Raw genomic sequence first — 14,544 nt, forward strand, 5'->3', positions numbered from 1 at the left:
ATCCAAAGGTGCATCTCAAGTCGGTCCAGAGAGGTGATCCTCCCCCTCTGTGCGACTGTGGTCAGGCTGCAGTTGGAGTACTGCGTCCAGTTCTGGGCGCCTCACTTCAGGAGGGATGTGGCCAGCCTGGAGAGGGTTCAGAGGAGGCCACCCGCTTGGTGAGAGGGCAGCAGGACAGGCCCTACAGAGAGACTGAGGGACCCAAACCTTTTCAGCCTCAGCAAGAGGAGGCTGAGGGGGGACCTGGTGGCTGCCTACAAGATCATCAGAAGAGATCAAGAGCAAACAGGCAGAGCCCTTTTCTCCCCAGCACCAACTGGGGTGACGAGGAACAATGGTCATAAGCTGATGGAGAACAGGTTTAGGTTGGAGATCAGACGGCAATAATTTTACAGTTAGGGTAGCCAAAATCTGGAATCAACTTCCCAGGGAAGTGGTCCTTGCCCCTACCTTGGGCAAATTCAAGAGGAGGTTGGAAGATCACCTGTCTGGGGTCTTGTGAACCCAGCATTCATTCCTGCCTGTGGCAGGGGGTCAGGCTAGGTGATCTGTTCAGGTCCCTCCTGACCCTAGCTACTATGATACTATGAAAACCAGTACTCTATGGAAAGCATCTCAGCCTCTGACTGAGGTCACAACCAAACTGTAAGTGTAAAGTCCAGAGGACGGATAAACATACAGTACTGTAGACAACTGCAGCTCTAGAGGAAAAAGTTTATAATTGTCTCTAGGCACATAAGAAATTCACATCAAAATGGGAAGGCTGGCAACAAGCCTTATTTTTCCCATCTGCAGAGGAGGGCAAGAATTGCTATGCAGTGTTAATACCATCACAGAACATACATGCCGTTAATATTTGGCTGCCTGCAGCAAAGCAGATGTAATCGCTACCTGTTCAGTTTTTCTCGCAATGAGATTCCCAATGGTCTTGCTGAAGAAACTGGCAAGCAACGGGTTCAAAGGTGGCTCATGATCCAGGAAGTCATAAAGGATATTCAACAAGGTTTCATCCCCTCCTAGCTTGTCATTGATCTGCGGCACATCAGAGGTCAGCAGTTCACAGGCGGTGTTTGGGTATCTGGAGACAGAACCACAGCAGCCGAAGGTGAGATTAGAGCCCTCATTAAAAATATCACTTTGCAATACTTTCTAGGAAGTAAACGCTGAAATCCATCCATGTTTCTGATCCCAAAACCTCCCTTTGGAACTTCAACTTCAAACATGCATCATCCAGAGGCTTCCTATCCACTTTGCCCGTCTGCTTGCAGAAAGTAATTTAGGAAAGGTCTAATTAGGAGTTCACCACCACATATGCAGGCTACTGTCATCATACAGCACAGGTCCAATACACAGAGCTGTACAAACTTACGCACCCTTTCAAATGCTCCGGAAGCAGACGAAGCACTTCAAAACAATACCTCTTTAAATGAGGAATATTTTGAAGCAGTTCAGTTTTTGTTAGGTATTTACAGAGACAGGAGACCCATAGGTCCTGCAGTACCCCACGGTGCTCTGTTCCCTCTCTACCCCCTCCATAAAGGGGGTGAGAGGAAGAAGCAGTGCGGGCAGTGCTCAGGCTGAGTGACAGCCTGCAGACTGTACAGCTATGGGATCTGCTCCCGTAAAAGGGAAAGAGAGAGCAGACTGGGGCTGGAGAGTCAAAATCCCGGCAGCAGAGAGCTGGAAATTCCCGGCCACCGTCCTCTACCCTCCAGAGACATCTTCTAGACCCTCTAGTGCCTCTCGACTGCGGCAGTTTTGTAACAGTCGAGCAGGGAGCACCACAGGGACTGGCTGAAACATTTCCCAGCACATTTCCTAAAATACTTCTGTCCACGCCCCAAGATGGCCTGACACTGAAGAGGGGAGGGTTTCCTCTTAAGCAGCTCAGCAAGCCACTTATAGGGGCCACAGCCATGAATACTGAGCTTCCTGCTGGACTATCAGCCCATCTCCATGACCTGCTGCTATCAAGAAAGGAAGAAAAAAAGAAGCCCAGAGCCTGTTTTCAACCCGAGCTGCCTTTCCTCTACTGGCAGAGTGAGTGTAATTTCCCTTTGCAAACAAAAACACCCACAGCCAAACAACTCGACCTGTTTTAGGAATGGAAACGCATGAAACAATCTTGCATTGTAAGCACGTTCATTTCCTCAAACATCAAATGGCACAGACACCATCCGGAGAAAAACCTTTGCAACTGCAAGTAACCCAAATGACTCTCGTTAGCTATGTCAGGCCTCTTGCACCAGTCCGGGCTTCCGAGCAACGGCCACGTTTACCAACCCGCTTTCTCAGCTCTTCTCCCGTTACAACTTTGTCACCAACATATTCTGAATATATTATCTTACCGGAAATCTCAAAAGCAAAGACACGGTGGCTGCTATGAGAGCCCTGCTAGTGGGAAGTCAGGTAGAAAGCAGGACAAGATAGCACCTTACAGACCAACGCATTCAGAGAGGCATGAAAAGTCGGTAAGGTGCCCCGGCCTTCTTTCTACTGATGTTAAACAAGCTTGACATGAATCTGTCCTCCTGAAAAAAGTCATAGCATCAAAGATAGTGAGGGTTGGAGGTCACATCTTGTCCAACCCCCTGCTCCAAGCAGGACCAGCCCCAACTACATCATCCCGGACAACGCTTTGTCTACTCAGGCCTTCAAAACCTCCATGGATGGAGACTGCACCACCTCTCTGGGGAGCCTGCTCCAGTGCTTTACTACTATGCTAGTGAGAAAATTCTTCCTAATGTCTAACCTCAACTTCCCCTGCTGCAACTTGAGACTACTGCTCCTTGTTCTGCCATCACTTTAGGGGGGAAGTGTCCTAGACAATTAAACTGGTTTCAGAAAAGATGGATTCAAGCCAGAAGATGTGCAGACAAGAGCTACGAAGATGACCAGGGAAGCATGGAGGCTATCTGGCGAAGGAAAACCACATGTGCTTGGCTGCTGAAGCCTTGCAAAATGAAGGCCAAGAGGTATCCAACTGCTGGCTATAAATACAAGGGGGGCAGGACAAACACCTGGGAGCGAGAGGAGCTGTTTCAGCTACGGGATGATGCCAGCTCATGGACAATTGGGGATAAACAGGTCATGACTACATTTAGGCTGGAAATCAAAAGGATCCCAAGCACCAGAGCAGGGAGAAGCAGGAAAGGCCTCCCCATCAGACCAGTGACAACAAAACCGTGACGTCCAAGACGGAGCTCAGTGAGCTTACAGAGGGGTCTATAGGCTGTGCTGCCTGAAACAGCAGAGATCTGATCTGATGGCCCATGAGGTCCTTTCCAGCACGACAATCCAATTTCTACTCAAACTGTAGGAAAAAAAAGTGTCAACGGGTTTTTGTGATACCTTTTATTGGGTGAACTGTAGAGTTGGGAGAGCTGCTGAACAAGTTTTCAGGCATTTTCAGGACCCAAGGCAGGGCACTTGATGTCCGAAACCTTGTCCAGAAGCTCTCCTGACTCTACAGTTAACCCAAAAAGAGATCCTCACCTCTCATAACTTTCCTGGACCATTGCTGCCACAACACTCCAGCCCTACTAAAAAAAAAGGTGACACTTTTGGGGGCAAAAAAAAACACACTTACCTGGGCCCATTTTATTGGACAGAGTCCAGTGGAGGGCACTGAAAATGGTTGTGAGGCTGGGGGACAGGACTGGTGAGGAGAGGTTGAGGAAACTGGGTTGATTTAATCTGGAGAAGAGAAGACGGAGGGGGATTGAATAGCAGCCTTCACCTCCCTGCAGGGGGGCTGCAAAGAGGATGGAGCTGGGCTGTTCTCAGTGGGGGCGGATGACAGATGGAGCAATGGGCTCAAGTTGCAGCAAGAGAAGTTGAGGTTGGATATTAAGAAACACTTTCTCACAAGAAGGGTGGTGAAGCACTGGAACAGGATCCCCAGAGAGGTGGTGGGATCTCCATCCTTGGAGGTTAAGGCCCAGGCAGACAAAGCCTTGGCTGGGATGATGTAGTTGGGGCTGGTCCTGCTTGGAGCAGGGGGTTGGACTAGATGTGACCTCCTAGATCCCTTCCGGCCACGATCTTTTCACTATATTTCACAAGTTTTGTTTCCTAAGAATCAGGCCGGCTTGCATGTGACATTCGGTTGGCAGATGCAGGAGCTCCAAGTGCACCCCACTGCCATGTAGGCTTCTAGTCCAAAACAGCTAACAAATGAACCTGAAGCTCTCCCTCCCACGGAAAACATTTAACCAAACAAGCAGCTCAACATCCTCTGCAAGCCAGCACGAGGATGCCAAGGCCGTTCCTGCGCTTGTGATTTAATGTCTTGCAAGGATTGCACGGGGCTCCGGTGGAATGGTAACTGCTTCATGGAAGCACAAATCATTGGATGTCAGCCCAGAGCAACACAACCGATAAAGGTCAAGACTGCTGCTACCTACAAATACCCTTATGGGCTATTGATTCTCCGCACAGGAAAACAGAGCACAGTGAATCAGCATTCATGCTACAGGGAAAAGGAAAACATCGGCCCTTCCAAATCAAAGGCTCCTGCAAGTCTCCAGCATAGAAAACCATCCCCTTCCAAACACTCCCACCACCAGCATTTATATCTCAGATAATTTTAGCTAGATTAAGCTGCTCTCTTTAGGCACAGTCTAGACCAGTGGTTCTCAACATTTGTGTACCAGGGCCCATTTGTAAACATCGATGGCCAGTCCTGACCCGGTGCCCCTCACCCCCGACCCACTGCCCCACACCCCCAGATGCCAGGGGGCCCCAAGCAGCCCCTTGCAAGCTGGAACTCTGCCAGCCTGCAAGGGAAAAGCCACCGTTTCCCACTTTTTTCTCCTTTAAGGAGAATCTGTTTTTAAAGTTTGTTGATCCATTTTTAAACATTGTTTGCAACCCTTTCAAATATTCTTGCAACCCACTTTTGGGCTGCAACCTGTGGGTTGAGAAGTGCTGGTTTATGCCATTTCTACAGCAAGAAAACTATTGTGATTCGCGACATGAGTTTTGATTTTACCCACAATTTATCAAATCAACACTTAGTGCATAAAGTTGCATGGGGTAGTTAGACTGGTGTAATGTGCTCCCCGTGGTGTACCTGCCTCCACAACAAGAAGGATGTGGTTATACCGTACTAGCATGCAGAGTCAGGCAGACTCCCAAAGCACATTTACTCCTATCTCAGTCAAGGCGTCCACTCAAGAGGAGGGCAAAGAAAGCACAAGGACATCCTCAAGGCCAATTTGAAGAAATACATCAGCATCAACACATGGGAAACTATCACCCAGGACCGCCCTAAATGGAGAAAGAGTCTGCTGCAAGGATCTCAGGACTCTGAAACTTCACTATGACAACACGAGATGGAAAAGTGGGAGAGGCAGAAACAGCGTATCTTGGACTGAACCGAGAAACCAGAGCCACCCACCCCGCACAGAAACACGTGCCCGAGCTACAGCAGAGTCTGTCGATCCCAGATTGGCCTCACTGGGGTAGGGCTAAGATTCAGAGTGACCTCAACAAATTGGAGGACTGGGCCAAAAGAAATCTCATGAGGTTCAACAAGGACAACTGCAAAGTGCTTGGGACAGAACAATCCCCTGCACCGGGGCAGGCTGGGGGTGACAGGCTGGGCAGCAGCTCTGCAGAAAAGGACCTGGGGGTGACAGTGGACGAGAAGCTGAACAGGAGCCGGCAGTGTGCCCTTGTTGCAGAGAAGGGCAACGGCATCCTGGGCTGCATTGGTAGGAGCGCGGCCAGCAGATCGAGGGCAGTAATTCTTCCCCTCTATTCAGCACTAGGGAGGCCACATCTGGAGTCTTGTGTCCAGCTGTGGCCCCCCACTGCAGAAAGGATGCAGACACAGTGGAGAGAGTCCAGTGGAAGGCAACAAAAATGGTTCAGGGGCTGGGGGACAGGACTGATAAAGAAAGGCTGAGGGAAATGGGTCTACTCAGTCTGCAGAAGTGAAGACCGTGGGGGACTGAATAGCAGCCTTCAACTTCCTGCACGGTAGTTGCAAAGAGGATGGAGCTGGGCTGTTCTCAGTGGGGGCAGGTGACAGAAGGAGCAATGGGCTCAAGCTGCAGCAAGGGAAGTTGAGGTTGGATATTAGGAAGAACTTTCTCAGGAGGAGGGCGGTGAAGCACTGGAACAGGCTCCCCAGGGAGGTGGTGGAGTCTCCATCCATGGAGGTTTAGGGTTAGGGTTGACAAAGCCCTGGCTGGGATGATGTAGTTGGGGCTGGCCCTGCTTTGAAGAGGGGTTGGACTAGATGTGATCTCCTGAGCTCCCTTCCCACCCGTATTTTCTGATTCTATGATTCAGACCCACAGATAAGACAACCATGGAAGTCAACCATCCTCAACTGCACAGGACTGACTGACTCATCATCATCAAAAAACTAGTATAGTGAAAAGGGTTCTCTCTTTTTGTTTGTGATGTCATCTAAATTTAGCCTCAGGAATAAATCAGACAGCATAAAAATGAGACAGTTACTAGCAAGCTCCAGGATTTGCTGACAGCAACACGCAAAACCCCTTAGTACAAAGTTTGCAGTACTCATCATCTGTGCTACTCTGTTGTTAAATGTGCTTTGGCATTCAGAAAGCAAACCACAATGCATAAATATCGTGAGAACACCTCCACTGACGTACATAACAGGGAGTGCACATATCTCGTGATCTCATTTTGTTGTGACCTGCATCCACCCTGCTCTCATTTCGGTCATCCAAGGCTCGGTTACATCTAAAATAGGTTGTGAACTGCATAGGATGCAACATAGTGTAAGTAAAACCTTCAGATACTGTATTTCTCTTCACACACAAGTTGTGGGACTACCAACACATCTTGGAGAAAAACCATCAGCAGTAACAACTGCCTATTGGGGAGGCACTGAAGTCCCAGAGGGGTGGGGAGTTGAGAGTCCAGGAAGAGTGGTCGTTCCTTAAGGAGATGATCCTCCAGGCACAACGGGTGACAATCCCCACATGGATCAAAGGGGTCAGGAGTGGTCAAAAGCCCCCATGGCTCACCAAAAGCATCCAGGAACGTCTCAAAGCCAAAAAGAAGGCGTACACTCAGTGGAAGGGAGGGGCCATCACCAGGGAGGACTATACCTCCATTGCTCGGGGCTGTAGAGGGGCTGTCAGGAAGGCCAAGGCGGAGATGGGACTGGGACTAGCGACCAGGATCAAGGATAACAAGAAGTCCTTTCTTAAATACACAGGGGGTAAAAAGAAGGTACCAGGTAACGTAGGGCCTCTGCAGGATACACTAGAAAATCTAGTGGTCACAACAGATGACAAAGTCAGCCAGCCTCTTTAATAATTTCTTTGCCTCCATCTTTTTGAGCAGGGACAGGGCTCCCCGATGGTCCCAGGGGAGGTGCACCCAGGCCTAGGGTCAGTGAGGACCTAGTCAGAGAACTTCTGGAGGGAGTGGATGTGTTCAAATCAGCAGATCCTGACGATCTCCACCCCTGAGTGCTGAGGGAATTAGCAGAGGTCATTGCAGGACCCCTGGCACGGCTTTACGAGCACTCATGGTGCTCTGGTAAGGTGCAAGAAGACTGGAAAAGGGCCAGTGTGGTCCCCATTTTCAAAAAAGGGAGGAAGGAGGATGAGGGAACTACAGGCTTATTAGTCTTACTTTGGTCCTGGGGAAGCTCTTTGAGAAAATTATCCAGGAGCACATCTGCGAGGGGCAAACAGGGGAGATCATGCTCAAGGGCAGCCAACACGGGTTCATTCGAGGCAGGTCCTGTCAGACCAACCTGGTGGCCTTCTACGACCAGGTCACAAAATCCTTGGACACAGGTGTTGCAGTGGACATAGTCTTTCTGGACTTTAGGAAGGCCTTCAACACTGTCTCTCACCCCATCCACATTAAGAAATTAGGTGACTGTGGCGTCAATGCATACACAGCCAGATGGGTCACTAATTGGCTGGAGGGCCGCACCCAGAGAGTGGTGGTGGATGGGTCATTTTCGACCTGGAGGGATGTGGGCAGTGGGGTCCCCCAGGGCTCAGTCCTCGGGCCTGTGCTGTTCAATATCTTCATCAGCAACTTAGATAAGGGGGTGAAAAGCACCTTGTTCAAATTCACGGATGATACTAAGATGTGGGGAGAAGTGGGCACGCTGGAGGAGAGAGACAGGCTGCAACTAGATCTGGATAGGTTACAGGGGTGGGCGGATGAGAACAGGATGGGTTTCAATACTGACAATGCAGGGTGCTGCACCGGGGGGGGGGGGAGACCCAGCAGCAGACCTACAGGCTGGGAACTCCCTTCTCGTCAGTGCAGAGGCAGAAAAGGATCTTGGAATCATTACTGACTCCAAGATGAACATGGACCACCAATGTGGGGACGCAGTCAGGAAGGCTAACCAGCATCGAGAGGGTCCAGAGGAGGCCACCCATATGTTCAGGGGGCAGCAGTGCAGGCCCTACACGTGGAGGCCATGGGACCTGAACCTGTTCAGCCTCCACAAGAGAAGGCTGAGGCGGGATCTGGTGGCCATCTACAAACTGGCCAAAGGGGACGAGCAGGCTATGGGAGAGTCCCTGTTCCCCCGAGCACTACTAGGAGTAACGAGCAATAACGGCCATAAGTTGACTGACAGCAGATTCAGGCTAAACATCAGGAGGCATTACTTCACTGTCAGGGCATCTAGGATAATGGAACCAACTTCCACGGACAGCAATGCTGGCTCCTACCCTGGGGGTCTTCAAAAGTAGGCTAGATGGACACCTGGCCGGGGTTGTTTGACCCCAGTACTCTTTCCTGCCTATGGCAAGGGGTCGGACTTGATGATCTGCTCAGGTCTCTTCCGACCCTACCTACTATGAAACTGTGAACTATGAAAATACTATGAAACTATGCCTAGAAAAGGTACTGGTGGCAGTCATGGAAGCACTGACAATAAAAGGACTTTGATCTGATTAAACAGGACCACCGAAGCGTTCTGCACAGATGTGTGAAACCCATGGATTCCTAGAACCAGTCACTGCCCCAGCTGCAGAATATGCATGGACCCTGGAAATGAGGCACAAAGGGGCACACCCCCTAAATATAACACACACTTCAAAGCAAAATGAAGAAAAAGGGTTTTTCTAGAGTTATGGCTGCATAGAGCAGGGACAGAGACTCACACTCCCTTTCCTACATAGCTAAAACAGAGTCCCTGGCTGCTGCTGAAGACTGGTTTCTCAATGGGTGGATCTATGCTTTTGAAAAGAGCTAAAAAGCCTGTGCCAGTGGTTTTTAACCTTTTCAGACTTGAGGCGTCTCCAGACAGATTCAAGGCACCTCTCCAAAAAGGCCAGCTCCTGGTTTTCACTCCTTTTGTGAATACAGAAAAATAACAGGTCTGTTGCAAAGACCTCAGAAAGCCCCCAGTTATGGATTCCTACTTGAAATATCTGGGTTTCTTTTGTGAATCATGCTTGTAAAATGTATCAGTACTATCACTGTGTGGCACCCCAGATGCTGTGACACCCTGGTTGAGAATCGCTGGCTTGTGCTAAAATGCTAGAGTCTGAGCTAAAGAGGTTGTGAGACAGACCGGGAGCAGACAGCAAGACTGCCCTTGACTGGTTAGCTTCATTAGTGGAACACTGAGACCACTAAAAAAGAGAGAGACAATTGCTAACACTTGGAAAGTGAACCACCATGAGCCATTAAGTGAACTGACTCCTTCAGCTGCCCAAGCAGTAATACCACAGCCGCTGCACTCTGGAGCAGAGATCACAACAGAGCACTTCTATCGCAGGCAGAAAATCAGTTTCCCTGATTAAAAACCACGGGGGGTAAGAAAGGTAACGGCATCCGGGGCTGCATTGGTAGGAGCGCTGCCAGCAGATCGAGGGCAGTGATTCTTCCCCTCTATTCTGCACTGGGGAGGCCACATCTGGAGTCCTGTGTCCAGCTGTGGGCCCCCCACTACAGAAAGGACATGGACACATTGGAGAGAGTCCAACTGGAGGGGAGGTCGATTTTAGGGGAAAAAGGTGCATTTTGTATGTGAGAAAATCTGGCATTGTCTCATGGTTGAACAAGACCTCTCCAGTCTCACTAAGCAAGAGCACTAACGGACTTCCCAACACAAGGAAGAGACATCCATCTGCACTGGAAAAGGCGGCTAGTCTCTAAGGTCCCATCTTGCAGGAAAGGTAGGGTTTTCACCAGAGAAGATAGGCTTTCTGCATCATTCTGGGGGACTGAATGGGAATGGTAATGACAAGCTGGACGGGCTCCATCAAGGACACTGCAGTTTACCTGCACCAATGCATACTGCTGCAGACCAACAATAGAGGACACAATTAATAAGCTGCCCCCATAAAGTCTGATGCAATAAATTATCTGATACGCATCTTCATTTGTATGAGAGTAGCCACCTAAGGCAGGCCTCATGGTTCCTTCAGTTCGTACGTACTTTACAGCTGAAATATTACAACAGCCCACCCTACATGCAGCAACACGGCACATCATATGTCACACACATGCCACCGTCTGTCATCTAGACATTACATCAATATCACCACTAACCATTTGCTTTTTAGATTTCTAGCATCAACGGTAGTAACTGCCCCAATCAAATCTCCCAAGGGTACACATTTGTATGCCTGCATCAAATTCCCTGCCTTGAATGCAGCACAGAAACAAAACCGGTTCCCCTATCTCCAAAACACAAGAGTTCTGTTATCCAAGAGCAGTTAGTCGAACCTGTGTGTGTAAATATGATTTGATACTTGGCAGGTGGCTTGTATTTGGCTGCGGGGAGGAAGAGCTCTTTAAAATGTCCCTAATACGAACATCCAGTTGCTACTCTAGAGCACTCTCAGGCAATTATGCAATTACGGTGCAAGCAGCAGTATGCAAATGGCTAGCCTTTCTTATGTGGGAGAGCTCCAAATCTTGTACAGACTGCATACATTTTAAGCCAATGATGCTCCGTGAACCTGTAGTTCAGGGAACATCACCCACTTCATTTGGGGTGACTGTGACCACAGAATGAAGATCAACAGGGAGCTTCTGAAAAGTTTCCAATAAAAAGTTTTTGATTTTTTTAAGAAAACGGTGAACACAAATGCAACGAACCCAGGCAGAAAATCAGAGCAAATGCTTAAATGGTTAGTGATGTCAAAGCACTAAGACAGCAAAGTATTTCACAACCCAAACTTCAAGGTCTTTTTCCTGGGCAGCAAGTTTAATTTGCCTTGTGGCACAAAATACTCTGGTGGCTATTTCTCCATTCATTTTTCTTCCCAGAAAGGAAAGAAGGCATACGTACTTGAAGCGGACCTTCTCCTCCATGTCCATGGGGGGCTCATGGGTGATGAGGTTGACCAGGTCCTCCATGCACTGCTGCTGGCAGATGAAGTCCAGCAGTTTACGGTTCTGCGCCTTGCACTCCTGTAGGATGTCATCTTCGTCCATCAACTCATGCAACGTCACATCCTCCTTATCCAGCAGCTTGTCCACATGCGATGTTGTGTTCAAATCAAACTTCCAGAACATGATGATGGGACACACCTACCTATAACGTACAAGAAGGTATGTTAATATTCAGGTTTTGCAAGTCAATTCACTGCTATTTCCCCCCTAACGTGGCAGAACTGCTGCCGCAATAGGGTCTGTCTGGGATGCCTCACACACCCACTGAAAAAGATTAAGCTCGTGAATGGGCCTAGGAAAGACGAGAGGAGCACCTGTGTTCTTTAATGCTTCGCTAGGCTGGGGCACAGCATTCTGCCTTCACAGGATCGAGCCATTCCACTCTGAATGTTACCATGACCTATATTACTATATTGAGTCCTAGCCACAGTCATGGACTAGGTCCCCAGCATGCCAGGCACTGTGCAAACACAGAACAAAAAGACAGATTTTAATCTGCCCCAACAGGGCAGGGGCTATAAAATAACAGAGACTAGAGCGAGATGGATGCACCACAACAGGACGGCAGAAGTGAATAATGGGATAGCACTGGTCAGTGCGAATGGAAGCAACCTTAGCACACCAGCAGCCAAACTACTAATGAGATTTTTATTGGTGTGATAGCATAGGAGAGTGTTTTGAGATGAGATCTGATGACGGATAATGAGATATACTCTCTCTAAACACCCACGACATAGCACAGGAGAAAGTATAACAGTGCTTGTTCGAAAATACAACACGGGGGTGGCAGAGGGGCTGAAATCCCAATCATGGGTTGTGAAATATGATCCGCAGGCAGGGTGGTAACTCTGAAGTTAAACACAACCCAACGACCGGTAATTTTTCCTTCCTCAAACTGGGCATCTAGTACTCTGATCCATCACAATTGAATTATTTCTCCCTTTCCAACCATGTGACATATTAAAAACCAAAACACCTTCTCGCTGGCTTCAGGACATATGAACAGCAGAGGGAGCTACTCAGGGAACTGACCCTCTTCGACAACCCCAGCCACCTGCCCACGCTGAGACACCAGCAGATTCTGCTTTAAAACCATCTTAAAAAATACAGTCTCCTGCTGGGAGATGGTTAGTCTTTGCTTTACTCATTCATTTATTACACAAAAAAATAAGATGAAGGTTTAAGGCAAATCAAGTCCCTGGTATTAAGAGGATCTCAAGATTTCACCATTTCACTTCGTCAGGAATACTCTCCATTACAGCAAGGAAAGGAAAGGTGACGGGAGAATAAGGATTAGTTATTCCCCCTCCTCCCAGCATTCAGTGCTAAAAAAGAGAAGTCCTTAGCCGGGGTGGCATAGAAGATACAAGTACGTTTTACATTTGTGGGCACCTGGTGTTCTGTGAGCCACCCACTGCAACCTGGAAAAAGCCACCAACAGGACTTAATGCCTAGCACACCAAATATCCTGTTGTACATTATTGTCTTTTCTTGCCTTTCCTATTTATCCACTACATGTAGGTTTTTAATAAGCAAAAGAAAAAGAAGAGATGATCTAAAGTTGCACCACCCAAGATAACGTATTTTGAAGTGACAGATAAAGGGATGCACGGAAGAGCAAATGGCTACACGCCAAAATGAGCTGAAAAAGTACTGTCATTCTGTCCAAGAAATGACCGTGGCTTGAGTGAGGCATCCCTAAAAGAGGGGATCTGTTAATGAATAGCTTGTCATCTTGAGAAACTCCTGAACATATTTGTTGGAAAGAACCAACAGGCTGTTTTACAGTACACATGTCAAACAGCAGATCTTAAACTTTCATCCGATTTTATTCATGTCTTGTCAGCATTTGAATGCTCCAACCACTCCAGCAAAGCACAACTGCTTTTCCCTACTTGTGCAAGGCCTCAGCATACAAGGCCAGCAAGGAGAAGAGATTGTGTGAGAGCCATAATTTGGGGGAGATGAGAACTCGGCTGCCAGCCAAAGACCCATCTTGTGGAAAAAAAATTAATGTAGAATTCCAGATGGATAAGGCCCCAAACTTACTAAATCTCCTACCCGATGTAACTGCAAACCAGAACAGCATTTAAGTATAGCTTCTGTCCGTGTATTAAGAATGATTCAAAGGTGACTCCCTGAACCACCAAAACATACTTGTCTCCAGGTGTCATCTCCATAGAGGCAGGTCCTTAATGAACTGGGAAATGTGTAGGTGCTATCAAAAAAGGCTCAAAGCAGAAGGAGTATGCTACCAGGTTACAGACACAAATGCCTAGACTTTCAGAAAGTGGGGACCTGGACCCAAGCAAAAGCCAAACCCAAGGAAAGGAATATTGCAATATATCCCTGGATTATTTGAGACCAAATAGTCTCTTCCTTTCCAGAGCACCGTAAAGACCAAGTTCCCAATCCCTTGAAAAGCTCTCATTTGTGACAGTTTCTCATGACTATTTAAGCTTTAGAAAGCTAAACCTCTCTGAATCCAAACAAATCAAAAGCAAAACCTCTCTGAATCCAAACCAATAATCTCATGTGCTGCAAAACGTGAGTTCGAGAGCTGGAACAGAATTCTGTCCCCGTTCAAGAGGACCCAAAAATGCAAAGATGCATTTAAACAAGCAAGAGTCAGAGTCCAGGAGTATCTGGATCATCAGGTTTCTAACAACTACTTGAAGAGTCAATTATTAAATTCTCATTCCCACACGTCAAATTGCTGCCTCCGTGGTAAGCTGATACAAAGCTTGTTTGCTCAAGTGGAGGTAGTTTTAATCATCAGACGCCCTTTGCTGAGAGCCCCTATGAGCAGATAGCCCTAACAGAGGTCTGATTGTCCCCACTAGCCAGTGAGCACTGCTATAAACAGATCATACAAGCAAAAGAAAAAGAAAAATCAACAAAAGCTTCCTTCTGCAACAAGCTAGTGAACGTTTTCCTTGTTCAGTCCGGATTTCTCACCTGTATCCTCCTGCCCCTTTGGAATTACCACTAGGCCACAGACACCCTAGCGCTGGCTGTCACAGGAATGGCAACCAAACCCCGAGGAAACCTTCCCGCGGTAGTTCTTGTTGTTTGCACAAAGTTGTTTGCAATTCTGGGAAACTGTTGTGAACAGCTTTTGGGACAACCACAGGCCTTCAGTTGAAGAGGCAATCACCCAGTGGTCCACAAAAT

General features: G+C 48.1%; 1 protein-coding gene across 4 annotated transcripts in view; it reads right to left on the bottom strand.

Moving 5' to 3' along the window:
• PPP6R2 (protein phosphatase 6 regulatory subunit 2) overlaps positions 1–14,544 on the bottom strand; it is a 145,436-nt gene that overhangs the window by 71,222 nt on the left and 59,670 nt on the right. For all 4 annotated transcript variants that reach the window (XM_014599993.3, XM_059725613.1, XM_019482791.2 and 1 more), the window contains 2 exons: positions 11,267–11,512; positions 892–1,078 (listed from right to left, as the gene is read on the bottom strand). In XM_014599993.3, coding sequence (XP_014455479.1) covers positions 892–1,078; positions 11,267–11,493 — 414 coding nt within the window. In that variant the 5' untranslated portion in view covers positions 11,494–11,512. The remainder of the gene's footprint in view (positions 1–891; positions 1,079–11,266; positions 11,513–14,544) is intronic.

This window comes from Alligator mississippiensis, chromosome 4, assembly GCF_030867095.1.
Source record: "Alligator mississippiensis isolate rAllMis1 chromosome 4, rAllMis1, whole genome shotgun sequence".
Classification (NCBI taxonomy): Eukaryota; Metazoa; Chordata; order Crocodylia; family Alligatoridae; genus Alligator; species Alligator mississippiensis.